The following is a 26,091-nucleotide window of genomic DNA, read 5'->3' on the forward strand; positions in this document are numbered from 1 at the left end:
ATTAGATGAGCACACATATTTTGGAGGATTGTGGGGCTGGAAGAAATTGCAGAGATAGTGGGGACGAGGTTATTGAGAGATTTGGAAACAAGGAGGATGATTTTTAAATTGAGGCATTGCTTGATTTGGAGCTTATGTAGGTCAGGGAACGCAGAGATAATGAGTGAATGGGATTTGTGTGGGTAAGGACATGGGCAAAGAGTTTTGGGTGACCTCAAGTTTACCGTGGGTAGAAGAGGGAGGCTGGCCTGGAGTGCATTGGGATAGTTAGGCCGGGAGGCAATGAAGGCATAGATGAGCATTTCAACAGCAGATCAGTTGAGACAGTGGTGGAGGCGGTTAATTGTAAATTCATTGTGTTGAATTATATGCAGGTGTGGCTGAAAACAGACATTTTGTCGAAGCTTTCTGTCTTGCACTCATCAGGACAATTCGCAAGCATACCAAGGTAAGGGAAGCAACAAATTTATACTGTATGAGAAGAGAGTGCTGATTGGTTGGCAAGTGGACTCTGGTAGAGGCTTTGCCATGGAGAATGCAATGATGACTGACAGTTAAGTGCCAAGCTTTGTTTGAAATTTACACCAGACAGCTTGACTCTGGTCAAGGCATTGCCCTGAGGGATGAAACAAAGAATGGCTGTCACATATTTTGTTTAGCTGAATCAGGCGCAACGTGTGTACATGTTTCTGTCTGCAAACAGGGCCCTGTGTATTAATATATGTGGCTTCCAGTACGCATAAATGCTCCATACTGCGAGCCCAACTGACGATCTTAAATTGGTTGTCAGCATAATTCTTAGCACACTGAGGATTATTCAGCAAATGTTGTCCAATCGCGGAATCTCATCTAATGTTAAACACTGTTTTGAGTTTTGCAAGCATGGGTTGGTTGGGTACGGTATGTGCCTTGCCCGTTGCAAACAGTGGAAGGACATGTTTGATATGATCCACCAGTCTTTGGGATGTCTGACCTGTATAACTAGCATCACACTGGCATTGAAATTCATATATCACATTACTCATTTGCGTGATGGGCAGGACATCTTTTTGGCTTAACAGCAGCATCCTGTTAGTGGTGAACACTACACGTGTTGCTACTGCATAGTAGCAGAGTGAAACATTGCTATCGACCCATCATTAAGAATGGCGTGCATTTTGCTGATATAGTCACGCTTGTTAAGGATGACTATTCCCGTCCCTTTGTCAGGTCGATAGCAATGTCATGTCCATGTGCTCATTTGAAGTTGCTAGCCTATTAAGCACTGTACCACTTAAGAAAGCCATAGATATTTGTGCTGCAGCACTATATCATGGAGAACTAGACCCGCCACCATTGTCTCAATCAGTATTCATTGAACTTATGAACTCAGCAACTTGCACAGTTGAGTTCTTTTTTTAACAATGCCATGTATGCCTAAATAGCTGGTGTTGCCATGGCATCCCCTGTAGGCCCAGCTCTCGCAAGGATTTTTGTTGGGTTCCATGAGAAACGTGTCTTCGAGGGGATGACACCTAATCTACCTCTTGCATATTTCCCATATTTAAATGAAAGTTTGTTACATTTCAACCTGAAGCTGCATGTAATAATTTCCTTTCACATCTTAATGGGCTCCATCCTGCTTTCAAATTCACCTTTTGAAATGGAGCAGTCAAATGAACTCTCTTTCCTTGACGTACTGGGTGAGAAATCTGTTAAGGGGTTCTCTACCATGGTCTACTGCAAACCTACCTTCACTGGTCAACACATGCGTTGGGATTCTTACAGTTCCACGTGCGATATGATTGGCCTTATCGACAACCTGGTAAATAGGACCCGAAACATTTGCTCACCATGCAAGCTTGATGCCGAAATAGGGTGAATCAAAGGCATCCTGCATGACAATGGCTACCCTGATCAAATCTTCTCTCGGTGTATATCAGGCAAACTTATGAATGGGCCTACGGCCGTTATTCTCGGCCCTGAAAAGTGCCCAGTCCACCTCAGATTACCTTCGAGGGGTCATGTATCCCAAAAATTTGAGCAACAGGTGAAGCTAGCTTTTTCACGCTGCTGCTATACAGTAGCAACATGTGTGTTGTTCGCAACTAACAGGATGCTGCCATCGAGCCAAAAAGACGTTCTGCCTATCACAAATGAATAATGTGATATATAAATTTCAATGCCAGCATGATGCTAGTTATATAGGCCGTATGGCCCACAGTCTGGTGGATGGTATCAAACAACATGTCCCTTCCGCTGTTCACAAAGGGCAAGGTACAGACTGTACCCAACCAGCAGGTGCTTGCAAAACTCAAAACACTGTGTCGAACATTAGATGAGATTCCTTGATTGGACAATATTTGCTAAATAATCTTCAGTGTGCTAAGAATTACACTGAGAACCAATTTAAGATAGTCAGTCGGGCTCGTAGTGTGGTAGATTTGTATGTACTGGAAGCTCCATATATTACACAGAGCCCTGTTGTTCGCAGACAGAACATGTGCACATGTTGCACCTGTTTCAGCTAAACGAAGTAAGTGGTGGCCATTCACTGGTTTATTCCTCAGGGCAATGCCTTGATCAATCAAAGTCGAGTTACATAGTTTAAATTTCAAACAAAGCTTGGCAGTTAACTGTCAGTCACCATAAACTGGTGCATTCTCCATGGCATTCCCTTCTACCAATCATAGTCCACTTGCCAACCAATCAGCACTCTTTTACATAGTAGAAATTTGTTGCTTCCCTTACATTGGTATTCTTGCGAATTGTCCTGATGAATTCAAGACAAAAAGCTTTGACAAAATGTCTTTGTTTTCAGCAATACTCAAGTTCTGTACTACCAAAACAGCTGCTAACATGCAGGTGGTGGGCATTAATTGGGGTTTCATGAACACATATAAAGAGACACTTACTGAAACTGTGGGGCATTTGAGTTTGGAGGTATATGCTTGTGATGTTTAATTCTGTAAATAAATGTAAGACTGGCTGCAATACTGTCCTTCACCAATTGGCATTCTGGATTAGAGCATTATTAGTGATATTGGGCTGGAAATAAGCAGTCTTGAGATTACGTGGATATGTGGTCAGAATCTCACCTTGATCAAATATGATACCAAGGTTGCGAACAGTCTGGTTGAACCTCAGACAATTGCCAGGGACAGGAATGGAGTCAGTGGCTGAGGATCAAAGATGATTGCTTTGGTCTTCCCAATATTTAATTGGAGGAAATTTCTATTCATTCAGTACTGGATGTCTGACAAGCAGCAGTGGAGGAGTTGAGGGAGATGGTGGTGAAGTAGAGCTTGGTGTTGTTAGCATGCACGTGAAAACTAGTGCTGTGCTTTCGGCTGATGTCGCCGAGCTGCAGCATGTGGATGGGAAATAGGAGGAGGCCAAAGATGGATCCTCGGGGGACATCAGAGGTAGCGCTACACGAGCAAGAAGAGAAGGCATCACAAGTGATGCTCTGTGTTACGGCCATGTGAGAAGTGTGTCTAGGGGTCTTTTACTGTCTTCACCTGTTCTTATTGTAATAGTTTAATTTTAAACACTGTATTTTGAGCTCACCTTTTGTGAATCTTTGTTCACAGCTTTCCAATTATAAGGCAAATAAATGAACGCACCAGGTTTTCTTTAGGTTTACCGAAGAACAGTGTAATTTATTAAACCTTAAACCTAAACTCTAATACGGTTAATGCCTACAGGTATACGATGCGCCCACACGGGGAAGCACATGAGATAGACACTTGTAAATAGGGACAGAAAAGAGCAGTAGAAAAATGAAAGGTGAGGTTTGAGACAGTCTCTAAAAGGGGGTTTCTTTTCACTGTTTGTGTTTCCAGCTTGTTTTAGAGTCCTTGATTGTAGACAGCTCTTACTTTTCGTTGGGGTCCAGTATTCTTCAACCTTGTTCACTGTAGGAAACTTCTCTCTTGGGGTTCATATGTCTTCAGTGGTTTCCGAAGCTGGTGAGAGCAGACAGGAGAGAGGTCTTCAGTCCAGGAGAGAAATGCTTTCTGATTTCTTTTCGTGTTGGAAGTTCAAATTCAAAAAAACTCCAGCAGTTAGTCAGTCATGTGACTAAAACTGGTCTGACCACTACTTCTGTGTATTGGGGAAGCAACGACTACGTCCCCTTGTTCCCATACTGTTTGTTACTATGCAAATGTCTTTCCAGTCAGGGGCTTGCAATTTTAAGTATTAATGTTCATGTGGCGAAATAATGTGCATCTCAGTCTTGGCAGGTGGGGGCCTTGCCTGACACTCTGCTTAAGATTAGATAGATGAAAATGGAGCCAGGCGAGAGCAACCTCCCCACGACTGGACAACAGTGGAGAGGTATTGGAGAAGGATGGTGCGGTCAACCATGTCAAAGGCGACAGATGGGTCGCGAAGGACAAGGAGGAACAGTTTGCCTTTATCACAGTCACATTGGATGTCATTTACAACTTTGGTAAGAAACGTTCAGTACTGTGGCCTGATGGAAACCCGATTGGAGGGATTCAAACATGAGTTCTGGAATAGATGGGCACAGGTTTGGGAGGAGACAATGCGTTCAAGGACAAGAGATAATTGTTGGTTGTACTTGTGAAAGACCTGAAATAGTTGTGAAAAATTGAAAGAAACCAGGTTTTTACTGCCTCCAAAGGCCATGGAGATCAAACTTTAGTAATTAAGCCATTGTGTTACAAGATTAATTAAGGTTTTTGTACTGAGGTCATGTGATCTGAAGGAAGTAGAGCAATGTAGAGTAGAGCCATCTGAAAGATGGATGATAAATGAAGGATGTAATTGAATTTCGACTGCCAACTACTAAGTCGAAGAGACTTAGTAGTTGGCAGGAAAAAAGACAGAGGCGCAAGGGGAGAGCCAACTGTGTAACAGCCCCGACAAACAAATTTCTCTGCAGCACCTGTGGAAGAGCCTGTCACTCTAGAATTGGCCTTTATAGCCACTCCAGGCTCTGCTGCACAAACCACTGACCACCTCCAGGCGCTTGTCCATTGCCTCTCGAGATAAGGAGGCCAAAGAAGGCGAAGAATTGAATTTCATTCCATGCAGCATTGGCTAAAACAGATTGTGGTTTGTACGACTGAAAGGGTGAAAAGTTTTAAAAAGCTGTGTACCATCATTTCCAGTTTTGAAAGATAGTCTATTTATTTCTACATGGATGCACTAATTCAAAAAAAAAAAATCAGCTCAATACCAATCAGTTAATCTTTTGTTAGTATTTTATTGAGCTTTTGCACCCACGTTCTTTAATGCTTACTGGATTGTAGTGCAAAATTCTGTCTCAATTCAGGTGCAGCTTTTGGAAACTGTAGTGACAGTTACAAGCCAGCCACTAATAAAGCTGTAGTGAACATTACAGGGCCATTTTTACAAATGTGAGATTCTAGCACACAGCCTCTCCTGCCGGGAGCACATTTTTGGGACATAACAGATATGCTTCCCAAGCTTTAAACTGATATGTTTCTAACAGACAAGGCTCCTTACCAGGCACACACATCTAAAATTGATCAATATATTTAAAAACATTTTACAGAGTGGTAAATGATAAGATATTAGTTATATTTCAAAATATGAAATGAAGTTGTATTTTCATGCTGCTGGTGGAAACTTTGAACAACAGCAGCTTATTTATATAGCACCTTTAATGTAACAAAACATCCGAAGTCACTTCACAGGAGCATGATAAAACAAAATACGACACCAAGCCACACAAGGAGATATTAGGTCAGATGACCAAAAGCTTGGTCAAAGAGTTTTAAGGAGTGTCTTAAACAAGGAAAGCGAGTTGGAGAGGCGTAGAAATGTAGGGAGAGTATTCCAGAGTTTGGGCCCTAGGCAACTGAAGGTGCGGCCACCAATGATGGAGCGATTAAAATTGGGGATGCACAAGAGGCCAGATTAGAGGAGCACAGTTATCTAGCAGGGTTGTGGAGCTGGAGGAGATTACAGAGACAGGAAAGGTCATGGAGGCATTTGAAAACAAGGATGAGAATTTTAATATCAAGACGTGGCTTGACTGGGCATCAGTGTAGCACAGGGGTTATCGGGGAACAGGACTTGGTGCAAGTTAAGACATGGGCAGAAGAATTTTGGATGACCTCAAGTTTACAGAGAGTAGAATGTGGAAGATCAATCAAGTCTATAGGTAATGAAGGCATGATTGAGGGTTTCAGCAGCAGGTGACCTGAGATGGGGCTGAAATCAGGTGATGTTACAGAGGTGGAAATGACAGAATGGAACTAGTGATGGCACAAGTAGGTCGCAAGCTCATCTCTGGGTCAAATGTGATACCAAGATTGCGAACAGACTGGCTTAACTCAGACTGTTGCAAAGGAACAGAGTTTGGAGTGGGGACCGAAAACAATGGCTTCAGTCTTCCTGATATTTAATTAGAGGAAATTTCTGCTCATCCAGTACTGGATATTGAATGTAGGAGGGGCCAAGGTTAGATCCATAGGGGATACCTGAGCTAACGGTAGGGGAGCAGGAAGAGAAGCCGTTTCAAGTGGTTCTCTGGCTACAATTAGATAAGAATGGAACCAGATGAGAGCAGTCCCACCCAGCTGGACGACAGTGGAGAAGTTTGGAGGAGGATGGTGTAGTCAACCATGTCAAAGTCTGCATACAGGTCGAGAAGGGCGAGTAGGGAAAGTTTACCTTTGCCACAGTCACAGGATGTCATTTGTGACTTTGGTAAGAGCTGTTTCAGTACTGTGGCAAGGGCGGAAACCTGATTGGACAGATTCAAACATGGAGTTACAGGAAAGATGGGCACAGATTTGGAAGGCGACAACATGTTCAAGGATTTTAGAGAGGAAAGGGAGGTTGGAGATGGAGTAGTTTGGAAGGGCGGTGGGGTCGACGGTTGGTTTTTTGAGGTGTGGAGTGATGACGGCAGATTTAAAGGAGACAGGGTCAACCCCTGAAGGGAGCGCACTGTTCACAATATCAGCTAACCTGGAGACCAGGAGGGGAAGTTGGGTGATCAGTTTAGTGGGAATAGGATTGACAGAACAGGAGGTGGGTCTCCTGGACAAGATGAGCTCAGAGAGGGCATGAAGAGAGATAGGAGAGAAATTAGAGAAAGAGGTGAATTCAGGGCTAGGGCAGGAGGTGGGGGGAAGCATTGTAGGAGATTTGGCCAGGTGGGCTAGTGGAAGGGAGGGGCACAGCAACTGATTGGTCTCGATCTTAGTGATGAAGAAGTCCATGAGCTCCTCACAGTTATTGTTGAAGATGTGGAGTGGACAGGGGAGAGGAGTTTAAGAAGACAATTTGCTGTAGAAAAAAGAAGCCGGGGGTTATCTTTCCATTCCAAGATGATCATGGAATAGTGAGCAGTTTTAGGGGACAAAAGCAGGCTCCCAATAGTTTAAGTGGTTCAGCTAGATCTAGTGGTGGGTGGCTAAACCAGTTGTCTGCTATATCCTTTCAAGTCTGCATCCCTTAGACTTAAGGGAGTGGAGATGAAGGCCATACCAGAGAGAATGGCCAATGTGAGAGAGTCTGATCTTTTGTTGAGGACAAGGCATCAAAGGTGGAGATGGGGGTGTGGTTGAGCAAATCAGTAGCTGCAGAAATGTTGTGGAAAATGGAGGGCCAAAGTGCATTTGCTGATTATTTTGTGCCCCCTGTATTTTTTACTTGGAAGGGGAGTAATAATCTTGAGGCAATTCACTTGTGATCCAGACCTCAATCATGTATTAGACATATTTTGCTATTTCGAAGTAATTTTGGTATTGATGCTGGCCTTAATTTCTTAAATGGAACAAATAAAACTATTGAAATAAAGCCGATTCCTTTTAGGTACACTGAGTTAGGGAAAAGTCCCATTGAATTTAGTTACTATAATCTTATGAGGAAGTTGCTCCTCTTGATTTTTGTCAGCTAGATTTATTTATATGAAATGCTGCTTTCTATCATTTTTCAATATGAACAAGGATATTTTTTCAACTTTAAGGATTTACAGATATGCTGTTCTACCCCAACTCTTGCACGTGATTGATTTTAATCACTCCATCGTTGGCGGTCGTGCCTTCAGTGGCTAAGATCCTAAGCACTGGAATTCCCTCCATAAATCTTGATACCTCACTTGCCTCCTTTTAAGATGTTCCTTAAATCCTGCCTCTTTGACCAGGTTTCTTGACATCTGTCCTAATATCTGCTCATGTGGCTTGGTGTCAAAGTTTGTTAACTTTCCTGTGAAGGGCCATGGGATCTTTTGCTAAATTTCCAGAATTGCTATAAAAATATAAATTGTGTTGCAACAAGTTGTGAGATCCAACTAATTATTTGAATACTGGATGTTGGGTCTGATTTTACATCGTTTAGATTTTCTTCCCTCCAGCTGATTTTGAATTACTGCATTATTCATTAAGTAAGAATGTACATTTATTGACTTTAGAATGGAAGAGGATTATCATGAATTACAGCTATATATTGAGTTTATCAGCTTCATAAATGGTCTTGTATTTTGGAAATTAGTCAACTGATGTGTGTTCTGCCATCTCTGCAAACTAAATTTCAGCATGTATTTCAACATCATGTGCCACCTTGAATAATTTCATGGTATGGGTTCACTAGCCAACTGTAAATTTTTATGTGGCCTCTTCATTCTGATTAGAGATTCTTTATTCATGACGAACAGGGGTTAGCGTATTAGAACTAAAATATGCATTTTGCTGTTTCACGTTGTTCAACCCAAGAACAAATTGTGCAACAAATAGTCTTTTTTTACAGTAGGGTGGCAACAGAATAAATATATTACCAAACCTTGAGCAATACAGAAATTAAATGAAAGGTGACCTTCAGCTTAATGTGAACACGAGGATTTTATTTAACATGCTATAATATAAATATTTAAGGGACACAGAAATGTAACTGTGATACTCGGAAAGAACATGATTGCCATTTTGATGAGACGCATAATGTACATTGGTTCTATCCTAATGTGTAAATGATTTATGATGTGTAGAAGCTATTGTATAATTTTTCACCTTTATATAATAAAATTGAGAATTTTTGGACTGAAGTGCTGCTGTGTACATGGTTCATGTTGAAAGGTTAATTAACATGTCCACTAAACAGATTAATATATATTATTGAATGAATCAGTCAATAGATTAAGGAAATTGTTAACATTGATATCTAAAAATGTTAAACAGTTCACCTCATCACAAATGGCAAGGGAGAAGGAAAGCCAATAAATGGACTTTCCTTGTCCTGTACCAAATATAGAGAAAATAGGTGGAAAAGAAACTCAATTTATTTCACAGATCTTGGGTTATTTACAGTACTGGTGTCTGTTCATGAGGGACATGTGAGAACAGGAACGTTATTTTAATGGGTGACTTCAATCAAACAAATATAAATTAGAAAAATGAAAGTGGGTTTAGAGTTAGAGCTGTTAAACTTCTATGCATGGCTGCTTTGTGACTAGTACATCAAAGACGTCTCAAAGGGCACTGTTGATCTAGACATGGTATTTTTAAGTGATCCAGGCGACATACAGGAAATGGAAGTCACAGTATCCTTGGGAACAGCCAGCACAAAATGATCAAATTAAAGGACAAATGGAACAGATTTAAAGGCATAATTTGAGCATGCAGGATAATAACATACCTACAATCAGCAAGTGTGACCTTAAATCGATTAACAAATTAGATGTGAAATGAAGAGGGGCAAAATGACCTAAAAATTCTGCAGGGCGAAAAGCAAACACAATTCACAGGGAAGAACATCAGAAGATACAGCAGTATGGTCAGAAGATCTCTCATCTAGCAAGAAAGCATAGATGCAAACACAAAACATACCAGTAAGAAATTCTTTGTCCATCAACAGTAAAAGCCAAAGAAATGAGAACAATAGAAGATGCAAATGCTCCAGAACAGAGAATGAACACCTGAATTAATGTGTAACATACCTTCCCTAAGCACAGCTGATCTCAGCAGAATTAATGAAATTGACATAAATGAGATAGAAGTATTAGACAGCCGAAAAGAAATCAAACATAAATGAACTCCACAGATAATTGGCATTTATCCAAGAATACTAAGTCAGACTAGGCAGCATATTTGTGAGACATTGAAGATCACTATGAGGCAGTCAGTGGATGCTTGGGAATGTGTCAGATCAGAAATGGGCTAATGTGCTGATAACTAAAAAGATAACAAAACAGATATGGATAATTGCATTAATATTGCTCAATACCTCCTAAAATATCAGTTAATTATCGGGAGCAAACATGAAAATTATAAGTACAGTAAATAACCTAATAAACAGAAGTCAATATCCATTTAGAAGGGAGTCTTTCCTACCTGACCACTCCCATGACTTGTTTTTGTGGAAGTGACATTCTAAGTGGACAGTGAAAATCATGACAATATGGTGTACCTAGACTTCTAAAAGATCAAGTTCCATGCTAAAAGTTTATTTGTTCGACTCGAAAGACATGAGTATCAGGATAAACCTGACAATTCTTGGGGAATGATTAGAGGTTTGAGTTTTGAGAAAAGATAGGAGACTCTTGCCGTGGATATCTTCTCGGGTTCACTGACATTGGTCAGTCCCTTAAGCCGTCGGAGAGCTACAGTTTTGTGGGAGTTACATTACATTGCCCTATATACTTCTACGATAGAGTAACCCAGGGATGTAACTGCAACATCCCTTTATGATCTCGATCACATATGTGTTTTTCGGTTATGTATCATAATTCAGCAGCCGATGGTGAACGATCGTTGGAATATCAAACTATTTTTTATTGTCTCCAGAGTTCTTGTTCCGGCACCATGGGCTGGATTTTAACTTGACCTGACCCGCTGGGAGTGGTGATACGGGTCGGCAGAGTGTGTGAAACCAGAGTTAAGAGTTCTTCCACAGATTGAGGAGTTTTAACGCAGAGGGAGGGTCAGAGGCCTTCTATGGAATGAGCAATTAGGGATGGGCAATAAATGCTAGCCTAGCCAGCAACGCCCACATCGCATGAATGGAAAAAAATAGTGTGCTGGGGGAGAGATCGGAAGAGTTCAGGGGTGCCTGATTGCAGGACATTGCCGAGGCACGTATGCTGGATCCAGCAGGTAAGCGGAAAGGCACTTGGCTCCTAGATCCAGCGCTCCACGCCTAGGTTTAGCTGCCGATTTCCCGGGGATCTGGAAACCCGACTTCTGTTAAATCTCAAATGGGGAATAACAATGAGACATGCAGCCTCATTATAATATTTAATATGCCAACCTGCCTCCTTGGAAAGGGTTGGCTGACAACCTCCTGTCCCATTTCCATTAAAACTGGAGTTAGGCAGGTTGAGGTCAGCGTCCAGGTTTTTGAAACTTTAACTTCCCAACTGATCCAAACCGTTTTTTGGCGTTAAAATCATTTCACCATGTGTGTGAAAATCAATCCTGTAAATTTAACCTCCAGATAACGTCTTAAACATGGATTACACAACCGTCCCCTGGGGTGGCTTGGTCTGAAACCCCAAATGTGACACTTCTGTGTTTTTCATCCTTGCAAAGAGGCATCTGGCAGTGATCTTAGAGAGGTATAGAAGATAGTAAAGAATGTGAAAAAGACAAATCCAGAAAATTACGTGACGTATATTCAACAGTAGAGGTGTTCAAAATTATGAAAGGTTGGTGAATTGGTGACTGGAGAACATAAATTCCAGGTCATCCCCAAAAGAACAAAACACATGCTAGAAATCTTTTAGAGTTGGTTGAATAGAAAAGGTCATAGAGTCATACAGCACAGAAACGGGCCCTTCGGCCCGTCGTGTCTGTGCCGGCCATCAAGCACCTAACTATTTTAATCCCATTTTCCAGCACTTGGCCCGTAGCCTTGTATGCTATGGCATTTCAAGTGCTCGTCTAAATGCTGTGAGGGTTCCTGCCTCTACCACCTCTTCAGGCAGTGCGTTCCAGATTCCAACCACCCTCTGGATGAAATTTTTTTCCCTCAAATCCCCTCTAAACCTCCTGCCCCTTACCTTAAATCTATGCCCCCTGGTTATTAACCCCTCCACTAAGGGAAAAAGTTTCTTCCTATCTATCCTATCAATGCCCCTCATAATTTTGTATACCTCAATCATGTCCCTGCCCAGCCTTCTCTGCTGTAAGGAAAACAACCCTAGCCTATCCAGTCTCTCTTCATAGCTGAAATGCTCCAGCCCAGGCAACATCCTGGTGAATCTCCTTTGCACCCTCTCCAGTGCAATCACATCCTTCCTATAGTGTGGTGACCAGAACTGCACACAGTACTCCAGCTGTGGCCTAACTAGAGTTTTATACAGCTCCATCATAATCTCCCTGCTCTTATATTCTGTGCCTTGGCTAAGAAAGGCAAGTATTCCATATGCATTCCTAACCACCTTATTGACCTGTGCTGTTGCCTTCAGTGATTTATGGTAAGTACACCAAGGTCCATCTGACCCTCTGTACTTTGGAGGGTCCTACCATCCATTGTATGTTCCCTTGCCTTGTTAATCCTCCCAAAATGCATCACCTCACACTTCTCAGGATTAAATTCCATTTGCCACTGCTCCGCTCCTCTTACCAGCCCATCTATATCGTCCTGTAATCTAAGGCTTTCCTCCTCACTATTTGCGACACCACCAATTTTCGTGTTATCTGCGAACTTACTGATCATACCTCCAAGATTGACGTCTAAATCATTAATGTATACTACACACAGCGAGGGTCCCAGCACCAATCCCTGCACTACACCACTGGTCACAGGCTTCCACTCGCAAAAACAACCCTCAACGATCACCCTCTGCCTCCTGCCACTGTGCCAATTTTGGATCCTATTTGCCAAATTGCCCTGGATCCCATGGGCTCTTACCACCTTAACCAATCTCCCATGTGGGACCTTATCAAAAGCCTTACTGAAGTCCATGTAGACTACATCAACTGCTTTACTCTCATCTAGTCATATCCTCGAAAAATTCGATCAAGTTTGTTAGACGTGATCGCCCCCTGACAAAGCCATGCTGACTATCCCTGATTAATCCCTGCCTCTCCAAGTGGAGATTAATCCTGTCCTTCAGAATTTTTTCCAATAGTTTCCCGACCACTGATGTTAGACTCACTGGCCTGTAATTACCGGTTTTATCCCTGCTACCCTTCTTGAATAATGGTACCACATTCGCTATCCTCTTGAAAGCAGAATGCACAACAGTTATTAAAAGAAAAAAATAGAATTTGTATTTCTGATAGCACCTTTTACAAACTCAGGTTATCCCAAAGTGCTTTATAACTATTGAAGTACTTTAAGTATAATCACCATTCTAATTAGGGCCCTACCAAATTCACAGTTATGGCATTTAAAGAATCATGCATTTCACGATTTCACATATTTAAATCCTAAATTTTGACAGTGTTGCAACAAACTCTGAAAATGATCTATTTAAAGCAAAAAAAAAAGACCAGAAACCGGTTACATTCTTAACTCGTTGGCTTCCAAATTCTTTCACTTATTGTGCTGCAATAATAGTCGTGGCTGTTTTTGATTTGTTCATTCTGGCATCCTCACTTGTCTGCTAACTGTGATTGCTTTTTTCAAAACTGTGCCGCAAGCGCTCCCTCAATTACCAATCAGCGAGTTGAGTCCTGTGTCAATCAATGTAACACGTGAAGTTCGCAGAATAGCTGATTCAATGGAGGACCTGAGATTTTGCTGTCTGTGACGCATTTTTCATGACAGTTAATTTGTGAGGGCCCGAGTAATAATGTAGGAAACACGGCAGCTAAGTTGCACACAGTAAGGTCCTACAAACAGCGATGTGATAATGACCAGATAATCTGTTTAATAATTTTTGTTGAGGGCTAAATATTGGCCAGAACATTGGGGAGAACTTCCCCACTCTTCTTCAAAATAGTGCCAAGGGATCTTTTATGTCCACCTGAGAGGGCAGACAGGGTCTTGGTTTAAATTCTCATTCAAAATATATATTTATTATAAAATAACAAATAAATAAATTCTCATTCAAAATATAGCACCTTTTGAAGTGCCATGCTCCTTCAAAACTGTGCTTGAACCCACAACCTTCCAGCATAGAGGCGAGTGTGCTACCACCGAGCAACGGAATATTTGAAAATGGAAAAAAAAACTTCTCTGGTTCCGTGGTGTTAGTCAGTTCTGTAGCCTTGGGTGTCCTTGATTGGAGCTGGCTCACATGGCTCTATATCTACTTGTATAGAAGATTAACAAGAAAATTGCCAGGGCTTGAAAGTTGCAGCTATGAGGAACGATTGGTTCGGCTAGGGGTTTTTTTTCCTTAGAACAGAGGAGGCTGAGGGGTGACTTAATAGAGGTGTACAAAATTATGAGGGTCCCTGATAGAGTAGACAGGAAGGACCTGTTTCCCCTAGCAGAGAGGTCAATTACTGGGGGGCACAGATTTAAGGTGATTGGTGGAAGGATTAGAGGGGACATGAGGAAAACCTTTTCACCCAGTGAGTTGTGTGTCTGGAATTCACTGCCAGGAACAGTGGTGGAGGCAGAAACTCTCAACTCATTATAAAGGTACCTGGACATGCACCTGAAGTGCTGTAACCTGCAAGGCTATGGACCAGATGCTGGAAAGTGGGGTTAGATTGGGTGGCTAGTTTTCTTTTGGCCAGCACAGATGCGATGGGCTGAATGGCCTCCTTCTGGAGTGTAATTTTTCTATAGTTCTATAATAATTGGTGCAACAGGGGAACCTGCTGACTTGAACCAGATTTATGGGTCTTTTGCATTTTAAAAAATTTCTAAAGATGGACAGGAATGATGAAAAGCTGCTTTACACCCAATCGGCCAAACATACAGAGCAATATTTATGATCAAATTCACTTGATTCAATCAGTGTAAATTATCTCTCTGTTAAAATGTATAATAGTGAACATGCTACACTACTCCAATTAAATGGGTTGTCATGCTTGATTTAAATGAACTAATTACTCTGCACTTCTTTCCAATAGTTCAGGTCTGAATTATCTGCCTCTGTAGTATCCCGTTTCCAAAAGCTGGACTGTCTTTTTGGTGCCTCAGTCTGTCTCCTTAAACCCATTTCACAGACAATCGCAGGTTTTCTCAATACAAGGCAAATCTTTGAATTGTTTGTTTTTCTCTCCACAGATGCAGTTTGACCTGCTGAGTGTTTATGCATTTACTGTTTTTATTTCAGATTGTCAGTATCTGCAGTATTTTGCTTTTGTTTATTTTTTTATTGTTGACACTGGGAGAAAAAACATCTTCTGTTCTCTATATTCACAACCCTTTTTCTTGATTTCTGAAACTTCATGAGAATTCACATCGTTTTTGAGGGGTTTTAAAAAGCAAACACTTTCTGTAAGTGTGACCAAAGAACGCTGAGAAGCCATACCATGCTAACAAGCTTACAGTATGTAAGGACTTGTACTTCTATTGCTTTCATAATTGGGCTTTCTTGCTCAGAAAAGTTTTTCGATATGGAGTGTCTTTCCTTCGTGTTGTCAGCAGTGTAAATCTTCAGGTCAGCTTTTCCTTTTAATGTACAAGTTGCATTGTAACACATTGGCCCAGAATTTGCTGGAGTGGGGCATTTTGAGCTGGATTTTTTTTCCTCGCCCTTAACCTTAAAATTGTATCAAGGGGGTCTTTAAGTCATTAAACATCAGTCCTAATTTTCCGTGGTGGCTTTAATTCTTTTGATGGCAAGGTGGATTGGCGCAAATCGTCCAGCAATTTGTGGCAATTTGCAACTCGTGATGTATCCCTTACTTACCACAAATTGCTGATTTTTTTTCCCCACGCTAAGAATTAGCATTAACTTTGCGTTTACTTTCCCAGCAAATTCTGGGCCATTGTATTTTATCATGCAAATGATTAAGCACCATGGAAATGAAGAATGTGAGCAGAAGAGACTCAGTTACTACCGCCTGCCAATTTGTGATTAATGTTTGATACCATCATTCCTTTGCATTTTTCACCAAATGAAACTATCTTTAATTCGCCAGCATGTTGTCATTTGTTTAATTAAACAAGTCTAGCATTAATAGGAAAGAACCAAAACAAGGAATGCTGGAATCACTCAGCAGGTCTGGCAGCATCTGTGGAAAGAGAAGCAGAGTTAACGTTTCGGGTCAGTGACCCTTCTGTTCCGAAGAAGGGTCACTGACCCGAAACGTTAACTCTGCTTCTCTTTCCACAGATGCTGCCAGACCTGCTGAGTGATTCCAGCATTTCTTGTTTTTGTTTCAAATTTCCAGCATCCGCAGTATTTTGCTTTTATTAATAGGAAAGAATCCCCGCTTCCTTTACATAGCAGTCAAAGGCAGCGGAGATTTTTTCCCGTTATTCCAAGAAGGATTCCCTTGGTTCATGTGCATTCCAGTCTAAATAGTGTAGAGAAATCTGGCCTTTATTGCAAGGGGATTGGAGTACAGGAATAAGGAAGTATCGCTACAACTGTACCGGGTTTTGGTGAGACCACATCTGGAATACTGTGTGCAGTTTTGGTCTCCACATTTAAGAAAGGATATACTTGCATTGGAGGCAGTGCAGTGAAGGTTCACTAGATTGATCCTTGGGATGAGGGGGTTGTCCTATGATGAAAGACTAAGTAAATTGGGCCTGTATTCTCTGGAGTTTAGAAGAATGAGAGGTAATCTCATTGTAACATATAACTTTCTAAAGAGGCTGGATAGGGTAGACGCTGAGAGATCATTTCTGCAGGTTGGGGTATCTAAAACACGGGAACAGAGTTGCAGGATAAGGGGCCGATCATTTAGGACTGAGATGAGGAGAAATTACTTCACTCAAAGGGTTGTGAATCTTTAGAATTCTCTACCCCAGAGGGTTGTGGATGCTCCATCATTGAATACATTTAGTCATAGAGTCGTACAGCATAGAAACAGGCCCTTCGGCCCACCGCATCCATGCCGACCATAATGCCTATCTATACTAATCCCACCTGCCTGCATTAATTCCATATCCCTCTATGCCTTGCTCATTCAAGTACCTGTCCAGATGCCTTTTAAATGTCACTACTGTTCCTGCCTCCACCACCTCCTCTGGCAGCTCATCCCAGATACCCACTATTCTTTGTGTGAAAAATTTACCCCTTTGATCCCCTTTAAACCTCCTCCCTCTCACGTTAAAACTATGCCCTCTAGTTTTAGTCACCCCTACCATGGAAAACAGATTCTGGCTATCTACCCTATCTATGCCTCTCATAATTTTATATACCTCTATCATGTCCCCTCTCAGCCGCCTTCTCTCCAGGGAAAACAGACCCAACCTATCCAATCTCTATTTATAACTCAAGCCCTCCAAACCAGGCAACATCCTTGTGAATCTTTACTGCACCCTCTCTAGCTTAATCACATCTTTCCTGTAGTGCGGCGACCAGAACTGCACACAGTACTCCAAATGCGGCCTAACCAACGTTATGTACAATTGTAACATGACGTCCCAACTCTTGTACTCAATGCCTCGGCCGATGAAGGCAAGTATGCCATACACCTTCTTCACCACCTTGTCTACCTGTGTTGCCACTTTCAGGGAACTATGTACTTGCACTCCAAGGTCTCTCTGCTCAAGAACATACCCCAGGGCCCTGCCATTCACTGTATATGTCCTGCCCTGGTTTAACTTCCCAAAATGCATCACTTCACACTTGTCTGCATTAAATTCCATTTGCCACTCCCTTGCCCACTTTCCCAGTTGATCTGTATCCTGTTGTAACCTTAGACAACCTTCTTCACTGTCCACTATACTACCAATTTTGGTATCATCTGCAAACTTACTAATCATGCCCCTTACATTCACATCCAAGTCATTAATATATATGACGAACAACAGAGGGCCCAGCACCGATCCCTGCGGCACACCACTGGTCACCGGCCTCCAATCTGAAAAACAACCCTCCACTACCACCCTCTGCCTCCTATCCTCCTAAGGTGAAGTCACATGGAATCAGAGGGGAGCTGGCAAGATGGATACAGAACTGGCTCGGTCATAGAAGACAGAGGGTAGCAGTGGAAGGGTGCTTTTCTGAATGGAGGGATGTGACTAGTGGTGTTCCGCAGGGATCAGTGCTGGGACCTTTGCTCTTCGTAGTATATATAAATGATTTGGAGGAAAATGTAGCTGGTCTGATTAGTAAGATTGCGGACGACACAAAGGTTGGACAGTTGCGGACAGTGATGAGGATTGTTAGAGGATACAGCAGGATATAGATCGGTTGGAGACTTGGGCGGAGAAATGGCAGATGGAGTTTAATCCGGACAAATGTGAGGTAATGCATTTTGGAAGGTCTAATGCAGGTGGGAAGTATACAGTAAATGGCAGAACCCTTAGGAGTATTGACAGGCAGAGAGATCTGGGTGTACAGGCCCACAGGCCACAGAAAGTGGCAACGCAGGTGGATAAGGTAGTCAAGAAGGCATACGGCATGCTTGCCTTCATCGGTCGGGGCATAAAGTATAAAAATAGGCAAGTCATGCTGCAGCTGTACAGAACGTTAGTTAGGCCACACTTAGAATATTGCGTGCAATTCCGGTCGCCACACAACCAGAAGGACGTGGAGGCTTTGGAGAGGGTACAGAGGAGTTTACCAGGATGTTGCCTGGTCTGGAGGGCATTAGCTATGAGGAGAGGTTGGATAAACTCGGATTGCTTTCACTGGAACGACGGAGGTGGAGGGGCGACATGATAGAGGTTTACAAAGTTATAAGCGGCATGGACAGAGTGGATAGTCAGAAGCTTTTTCCCAGGGTGGAAGAGTCAGTTACTAGGGGACATAGGTTTAAGGTGCGAGGGGCAAAGTTTAGAGGGGATGTGCGAGGCACGTTCTTGACACAGAGGGTGGTGTGTGCCTGGAACTTGTTGCCGGGGGAGGTGGTGGAAGCAGGTACCATAGAGACGTTTAAGAGGCATCTTGACAAATACATGAATAGGATGGGAATAGAGGGATACGGACCCCGGAAGTACAGAAGGTTTTAGTTTAGGCAGGCATCAAGATCGGCGCAGGCTTGGAGGGCCGAACGGCCTGTTCCTGTGCTGTACTGTTCTTTGTTCTATCACCAAGCCAATTTTGTATCCAATTTGCTAGCTCACCCTGGATCCCATGTGTTAGAACGTTTTGGACCAGCCTATCATGCGGGACCTTGTAATAGGCCTTCCTACTGTCCATGTCGACAAATCCATCGCCCTGCCCTCGTCAATCCTCTTGGTCACCTCCTTGAGAAACTCAATCAAATTCTGGAGACATGATTTCCCATGCACAAAGCCATGCTGACTATTCCTAATCAGACCATGCCTCTCCAGATGCATATAAATCCTGTCTCTCAGAATCCCTTCCAATAACTTTCCCATCACTGATGTAAGGCTCACCGGCCTGTAGTTCCCTGGCTTATCCCTGCTGCCCTTCTTAAATAAAGGCACAACATTAGCTATCCTCCAGTCTTCCGGTACCTCACCCGAAGCTAACGATGATACAAAAATATCTGCCACGGCCCCAGCAATCTCCTCTCTTGCTTCCCATAGCATCCTAGGATACACCTGGTCAGGCCCTGGGGATTTTTGCTACTTAATGTGCTTCAAAACCTCCAACACCTCCTCCTTTGTAATGTTGATATGCTCCAGGATATCGCTGTTCCTTCCCTTGAACTCACTAGCTTCCATGACCTTCTTCACAGTAAATACGGACGAGAAATATTCATTTAAGACTTCGCCCATTTCTCATGGCTCCACACATAGATTGCCACATTGATCCTTAAGGGGACCTACTCTCTCCCTGGCTACCCTTTTACTCTTCATCTACTTATAGAATCTTTTAGGATTCTCCTTTATCTTATCTGCCAGGGAAATCTCATGGCCCCTTTTCACCCTCCTAATTTCCATCTTAAGTGTAGTCCTACATCCCTTATACGCCTCGAGGGACTCGCCCGATCCCAGCTGCCTATACCTGACATATGCCTCCTTCTTTGTCCTGACCAGACCCTCCATATCCCTTGCCAACCAAGGTTCCCTAAACTTGCCAGCCTTGCCCTTCCATCTAACAGGAACATGCCGACCCTGAACTTTTCCTATCACTTGTATAAGCCTCCCACTTGCCAGATGTCCTTTTACCTGTAAACAGCCTCTCCCATTCAACTTTTGAGAGTTCCTGTCTGATGCCATCGAAATTAGCCTTCCCCCAATTTAGGACTTCAACCTGAGGACCAGTCCTATCCCTTTCCATAACTATCTTGAAGCCAATAGAGTTATGGTCACTGGTCCCAAAGTGCTCCCCCACTGACACATCAACCACCTGCCCATCCTCATTTCCTAAGAGGAGGGCGAGTGTAGCCCCTTCTCTAGTAGGCCCATCCACGTACTGCTTCAGAAAACTGTCTGAGATAGACAGATTTTTGGTGTCCCAGGGAGTCAAGAAATATGGCGAGCAGGCAGGAAAATGGAGTTGAATCCTAAGATCAGCTAAGTTCATTTTGAATGGCGGAGCAGGCTCGATGGGCCATATGGTCTCCACATGCTCCTATTTCTTGTGTTCTTGTGATGATTGTGGCCTGATAGAAGAGACCTAAAAATATGAAGTTATTTTTATTCATTTTCTTAAACTTTGCTGTCGAATGAGGTGTACCTCAAAAGATACAGTGATGATTATTTCTCAGATAATTTGAAACTAAGCTTATGTGTGAAGTCATAATGTTTTGACTCTTTCATTTTTCAATTTAATTACCGGAATAATTGTTCTGTGACCAGGGCCAGATAATTTTTTAATGCTCTTGGTTGCAGATTGAATCAGTTGGTTGTTGGGAATATAAATCTGCTAAAGCTATAATTTAATAAAACTTGAACTGCCATGGGACTGTTGAAAGAGTTATTAAAAAGGGGGGGAAATCTTGGAGGCATGAACAGCTACCACCTCTAAGTGGGCTTGCTGTCATGACGTGTCGTATTTCTTGGGATCCCAAGCTTGGTTACACTGGGGTCATGACCAGCCTGAAGGTTTCAACTTAGTTAAAATTTTGTTTCGAACTTAAATTTTTTTTGTGTGTTTAGTTATTTCCACTTCCTTAGATAAACTTTCAGTTACACCTGTTAAGTGGTTAGTTATTTGAGTTTTTGGTGTGGAAGTGTAATGATTTCACTTTGCAGAAACAATGTGTTGATAATCCACCTAGTTTGTGCAGAACAATCAAATCAATTTTAAATACTGCACTCATGCAATTTAATTAGAGGCAACTTTAGAATGTTAGGTATGAGAACAGGTAGGCTGTTAGAAAGTTATGTGTATTGCTCAATCCTGACACAATTTATTTTTCCTCTTAGCATGCAGAGATTTCAGTTTTTGAAGTGAATATTCGATTTGTTGGAGGACTGCTCTCTGCTTACTATCTTTCTGGCGAAGAGGTGAGTACCACAAAGCATTATAAGTTTTAAAAAAAAATGTTTGTATTCTACCTGGCTGCTCATTTCCAACTTGAATATAAGTATTTATAAAGTAGTTGGTATTAATCCAGTTAGTTGAACTGGATCTTAGCGGCTCCCGGTTATGACTCACTCTGTAGAATACGTTATAGAAGTACAAGAAAAATTCTGGTCAAACTTCCTTTTTCTTCTGTGAGATAGCATTAATGGTTGATTGCTTCAGGTAGGAACCTGAGCCTGAAAGGTTGCTGAGCCGTTTGCTGATGGGGTTCATAGCTACATGGCTGATCTTGGCGTTGTGGCAGAGTGAGGCAATGGAAAAATGCAGAAAGGATCTTGATACTAATTGGTATGCAAGACCTCTGCTGGAGAATTGTGATCCTTTGGTGAAGTCAGGTTCAGCTCTGTTTGTGATTTTTTTTCCCCACCCAACCCCTTTCGGCTGCCTGTCCAACAGCACCTGTGAAAACGGTACCTCAGCAAAAGTCAGGGCTTTTGAGGGGGGGATGGTGGTGGGGGAAGAGGAAGAAGAATATTTTTTAAAATGGTGATTCATCTCGAGCTCAGTTGGACCAGCCTCCTTGCAGTTAGAGGAAGGCTGTCACAACTGTTATGAAGGTGCTTCTGTTTTTTTTTGTTAAAAAATATTTTTTAAAGGAATTCATAGTCAAACTGAATAAATGTTGGACCAGTTTTAAAAAAAAAGTTATCAAGGTGACTCAAAGAACTGATTTGGCAACAATGTCATTGGGTGTCACATGACTCAAGTTAAAGATAGAACAGAAACCCTGGTAACAGGGGAAGAAGTGATTGAGGCACCCCTTGATTGGACAAGCCCAGCAGCAGCAGTGCATGCCTGGGAGGGCAGAAAACTCTCAAGGTTTTTGGTTGTAGTGTCAGAGTGTTTTACCTTCTGGAGTGAGTGGCTGATAAAGTTAGCCTGCTGCTGAAAAAGTGAAGGAAGGAGAGAAGATCACAACCCAGCCCACTTTACAGCATCTCTAAAAGACCCTGAGAAGTTCACCACGTCAATTCATTTTGTTTCCTGTCTCTGAAGAAAGCCTGCTAAATTACTTTTCAAAAGAACTGTTCAAAAAGGTCAGTGACCTGTCTGTGTGCTCAGAAGTTAGACTGTATGCCAGTTTTGGAACAACATACCTCATCTGTTTTCCTCAAATAAAAAATGAGCAAGTAATCTGCCAAGTGTTTTTTTTTGTCTGTAACAGAGCTCTGAATTTAAACAACCCTCTTTTTCTGGTTAACTGGTATATATGTATATGTGAGGGACTAAGGTAAAATGGAAATTTTAAAATTTCAAACTGTATGTTTATGCTTATATTCATTACTGGTTAAGACTTGTTTTTTAATAAACAGATAATTTTGTTCTTCATTGAGGAAAACTGGTTAGTGTGTTCTATTCTGGGAAAAATAGAGTATATGATTGACCGTATCGATAAGTGGGAAAATTTTAATATGTTGTGATCTGTGGAGAAGTGGAACTAGAATAAACAGTGCACTCCTTCTGCCTCAGTCATAACACAACTCTGAAGTGATAATATAATGTTTTTATGTTGCGACAGTGCATGAAGTACTTGGAAATTTAGTACTGAAGAGCTTAATTAGAATATGATATTTTTGGAATATTAATGGTGCTTTTTCAAATTAATTAAATTAATTGTCCTTTTTCTGCTTTTTGCTAAACAGGTTTTTGTAAAAGCAATTGCACACAATTACTTCATTCTCTTATGTTCCCTTGCTGCACAATGTTTGTCCATTGTGCATCTCTCCAACTTACATGGTTGTAACAAGCCCTCAAGATCAGAAAATCATGAGAGCAGATCTCAAAAATTAAGTACTGCAAGAAATAAAACATTTGAAATTTACTGTTTTTACAGTTAAGGCTGCTGTGTCAAATAATGCTTTTCCAAGACGAGCCATGTCTACAAATTCGGATATTCTAAACATTTTGTTTAAAATACAAACTACAGTTTCCTAATTTTCTTGGGCATCAGTTATAAGAAGAATGCAGTTTGTATTCTTTGTGTTTTACTCATGGTTATATGCTCTAAAATTGGCAGGAACCAGGTCTAAACAGCAGGTGTTAGCACTGAAGTATAAAAATCAGATCCTTAATATTGATGCCCACAATCAGCAAAACAGAATCTGTGACATATGAAAGATGTTTGGTAAAAGCATTGAGAATTGATGTTTTGTTCTCTAGAATAGTGAGTTTACATAACCAAATGTGGAACTGGAAAAAAACAGTTCTTTGCTAAACGCAGCTGACAAATGTTTAATCTAAATGGCCATTTTGGTTGAATTTCTTTCTTGCGCATCATTGGGCACATTTTCTGCAATAAAGAAGTAAAATGGCGAATTGGTTCCAGATCTCCATCAGTGCTGCTGTTTAATTAGCTGCCGAGTGTGTGAAAGAAGCTAGTGGTGACTTGCTTGTGTTTTCTATTTTAAAAAAATAATCTCTTGCCATCTACCAGTGAGGAGCATTGTTTCCAACCAGCGCCCTTCCTTATCACTTGTTTGAGATCAGGAACTAGTCATACGGCAGAATTACAAATGTGCATCCTACCACCGACACGCATGTGACGTAAACATACTATGCCAGGATCTTTAATGACTGCCTTTAACCAACGGCATGGTATATTTTCTATTATTTTGTGTGTTCAGAGAAGTATTTATGTGCTGATCAACCTATTTTATGTCCAATAGTTCATCCTTGACCATTTGTGCAATTGTAAGATGGACACTGAAGTCAAGGACCACTAACGTTTGTTTAATATTGCTTGCTGATGCAAAAGGGTATAAGCTTTATAAATGAACAGAATGCATTTGCATTTTATTTAATGTAAAAGAAATCAAGGGAAATGATGGGATTTTTACACTAATGCTGTTTAACCCGGGCATTCTAATTTAAATCAGCTCATTCTTTAAGTGCTTTCTCTCAATAAATATGAAGTAGAAAAGAATGACGCTCACCAGGGTCTTAATTTGATGACTTTGCATTATAAGCTGACCTCTCTTGACTTCTCGTTTTAAATGCATTAGGTTTCTTCTTGGCATCATTCTCCATGGAGATTTTACAATTGTCAGTGCAATATTTTAATGCATAATGAGACTTGTACTATAACATAGAATGCGGTTGACATATGTGAGGTTGATTATTTGGTAATTCTCACTCAGAAGGATGCTGTTTGATAACAATCCAATGCCGTCTTCAGTTCCAGAGTGGCTCCAGATGGTGGTGGTGTAGCTGTACTGAGTGTGAGTTTATTCAGCCAATGTTATAATGGTAAAATGCAGTCAATGGTTTGAAATACATTGAGAGATTTAAAATGTATTGATTTGTAGGTTTGACACAAAATATTAAAATGTGTATAATGAGGGCCAATGGTTATGCTGTAGTTCTGATGGATTTTTGGAATTATAGTGAATTAATATAATACAACAAGCTTTTTCCAAACACTCGGTTTGGAGGAAAAATGGTTATAATGAGAAATCGATTTTGAATGTTCGCATTAATCTAATTCTAATTTAACAGTTTCTAGTCTTATAACAAAGCTTATTATGGGATTCAGTTCTGTTAGAGCTTCTTAAAGAAACTCAAGAGCCTGAAAGGCAAAATGGAAATTGCATGAGCATTGATCATTTTAGAAGGCTGCTATTAATTAGACCCTTAGGTGATTACTGCAGTGGAATTCTTATTGCTAACTTTTTACTGTTTCATTTCTTTTTCCCAGGATATTTTTTCACTGGTGATTGCTTCAACTGTGCTTGCTTCCAGTAGATTATTACTCCCTGATGCCCTGCTAGTATTGCTGTCGGTATGTTCATTACAGAGTGTGGAATGGGCTGGTTAAATCACTTGTATTTTACTTTAAAATCAAGTACGTCCTCAGTAAGCTGGTTCTGCTCACACCGTTACAGTAGGATATTATTGTAAGAATCACTGGTGCCAAGTTATGCAATTTAATGATAACTTACTGGGAGGAAATGGCGGTGGGGCGGGAGAAAGGGCGTGGAATTCTATTTTTAATAATTGGAGGCAGCTTATTGGAGTCTAGAGCTTAGGAGGGGGAGGCAGGATAGAAGACACTGGAGGTGCAAGGTGGGGAGGAGGTAGGACTTGTCTTATTCATTGGTAATGGGTGTGGATGACCTGTGATTTGGGAATGCTATATTGCGGGATGAGTTCAAGTTCCCATAAATCCATGGGCTTGAAGCTCCACCATACAAAAATAGCATTTTCCAAAAAATAACGGTGAAAATGACTTTTTTAAACCCACCCCCCCCCCCAACCCCAACCCATCTTCCCAACAGTGGGCTGCAAGAAATCATAGGACATGCAACATAGGAATAGGATTTTCTCTTAAGTAGCCCAGGGGTTTCAAATAGAGTACACAAATTCAGTAATTCTCTGTAACCAATACCCACACATGCATACCCAATACACACATTAAGCATTCATTGCATCTTTTTCTTTCTTCACTTAAACTTCAAAACAATGTCCGTGTTATATAAAATATAGCCAAAAGAGAGGGAAAATGCTGCTGTTTGTTGAACAGCTTATTTCTCTTAGCATCACCCTCTCCCCTGCCATGTGCTGATCTTGCTTACTCTATGCCCATATGCTCACTTCAGTGTCTCTCTTCCATGCAGATTACCACAGTTAATCACTAGAATTATTCT

At 41.4% G+C, this 26,091-nt stretch overlaps 1 protein-coding gene across 1 annotated transcript in view; it reads left to right on the forward strand.

Annotated features, from left to right (window-relative positions):
- The window catches only part of man1a1 (mannosidase, alpha, class 1A, member 1), a 511,026-nt gene that overhangs the window by 258,018 nt on the left and 226,917 nt on the right, over positions 1-26,091 (forward strand). Inside the window, exon 4 of the mRNA XM_068025440.1 lies at positions 21,289-21,369. Within this exon, the coding sequence (XP_067881541.1) occupies positions 21,289-21,369 (81 nt within the window). The remainder of the gene's footprint in view (positions 1-21,288; positions 21,370-26,091) is intronic.

The sequence above is a fragment of the Heterodontus francisci genome, chromosome 3 (assembly GCF_036365525.1).
Source record: "Heterodontus francisci isolate sHetFra1 chromosome 3, sHetFra1.hap1, whole genome shotgun sequence".
Taxonomy (NCBI): Eukaryota; Metazoa; Chordata; class Chondrichthyes; order Heterodontiformes; family Heterodontidae; genus Heterodontus; species Heterodontus francisci.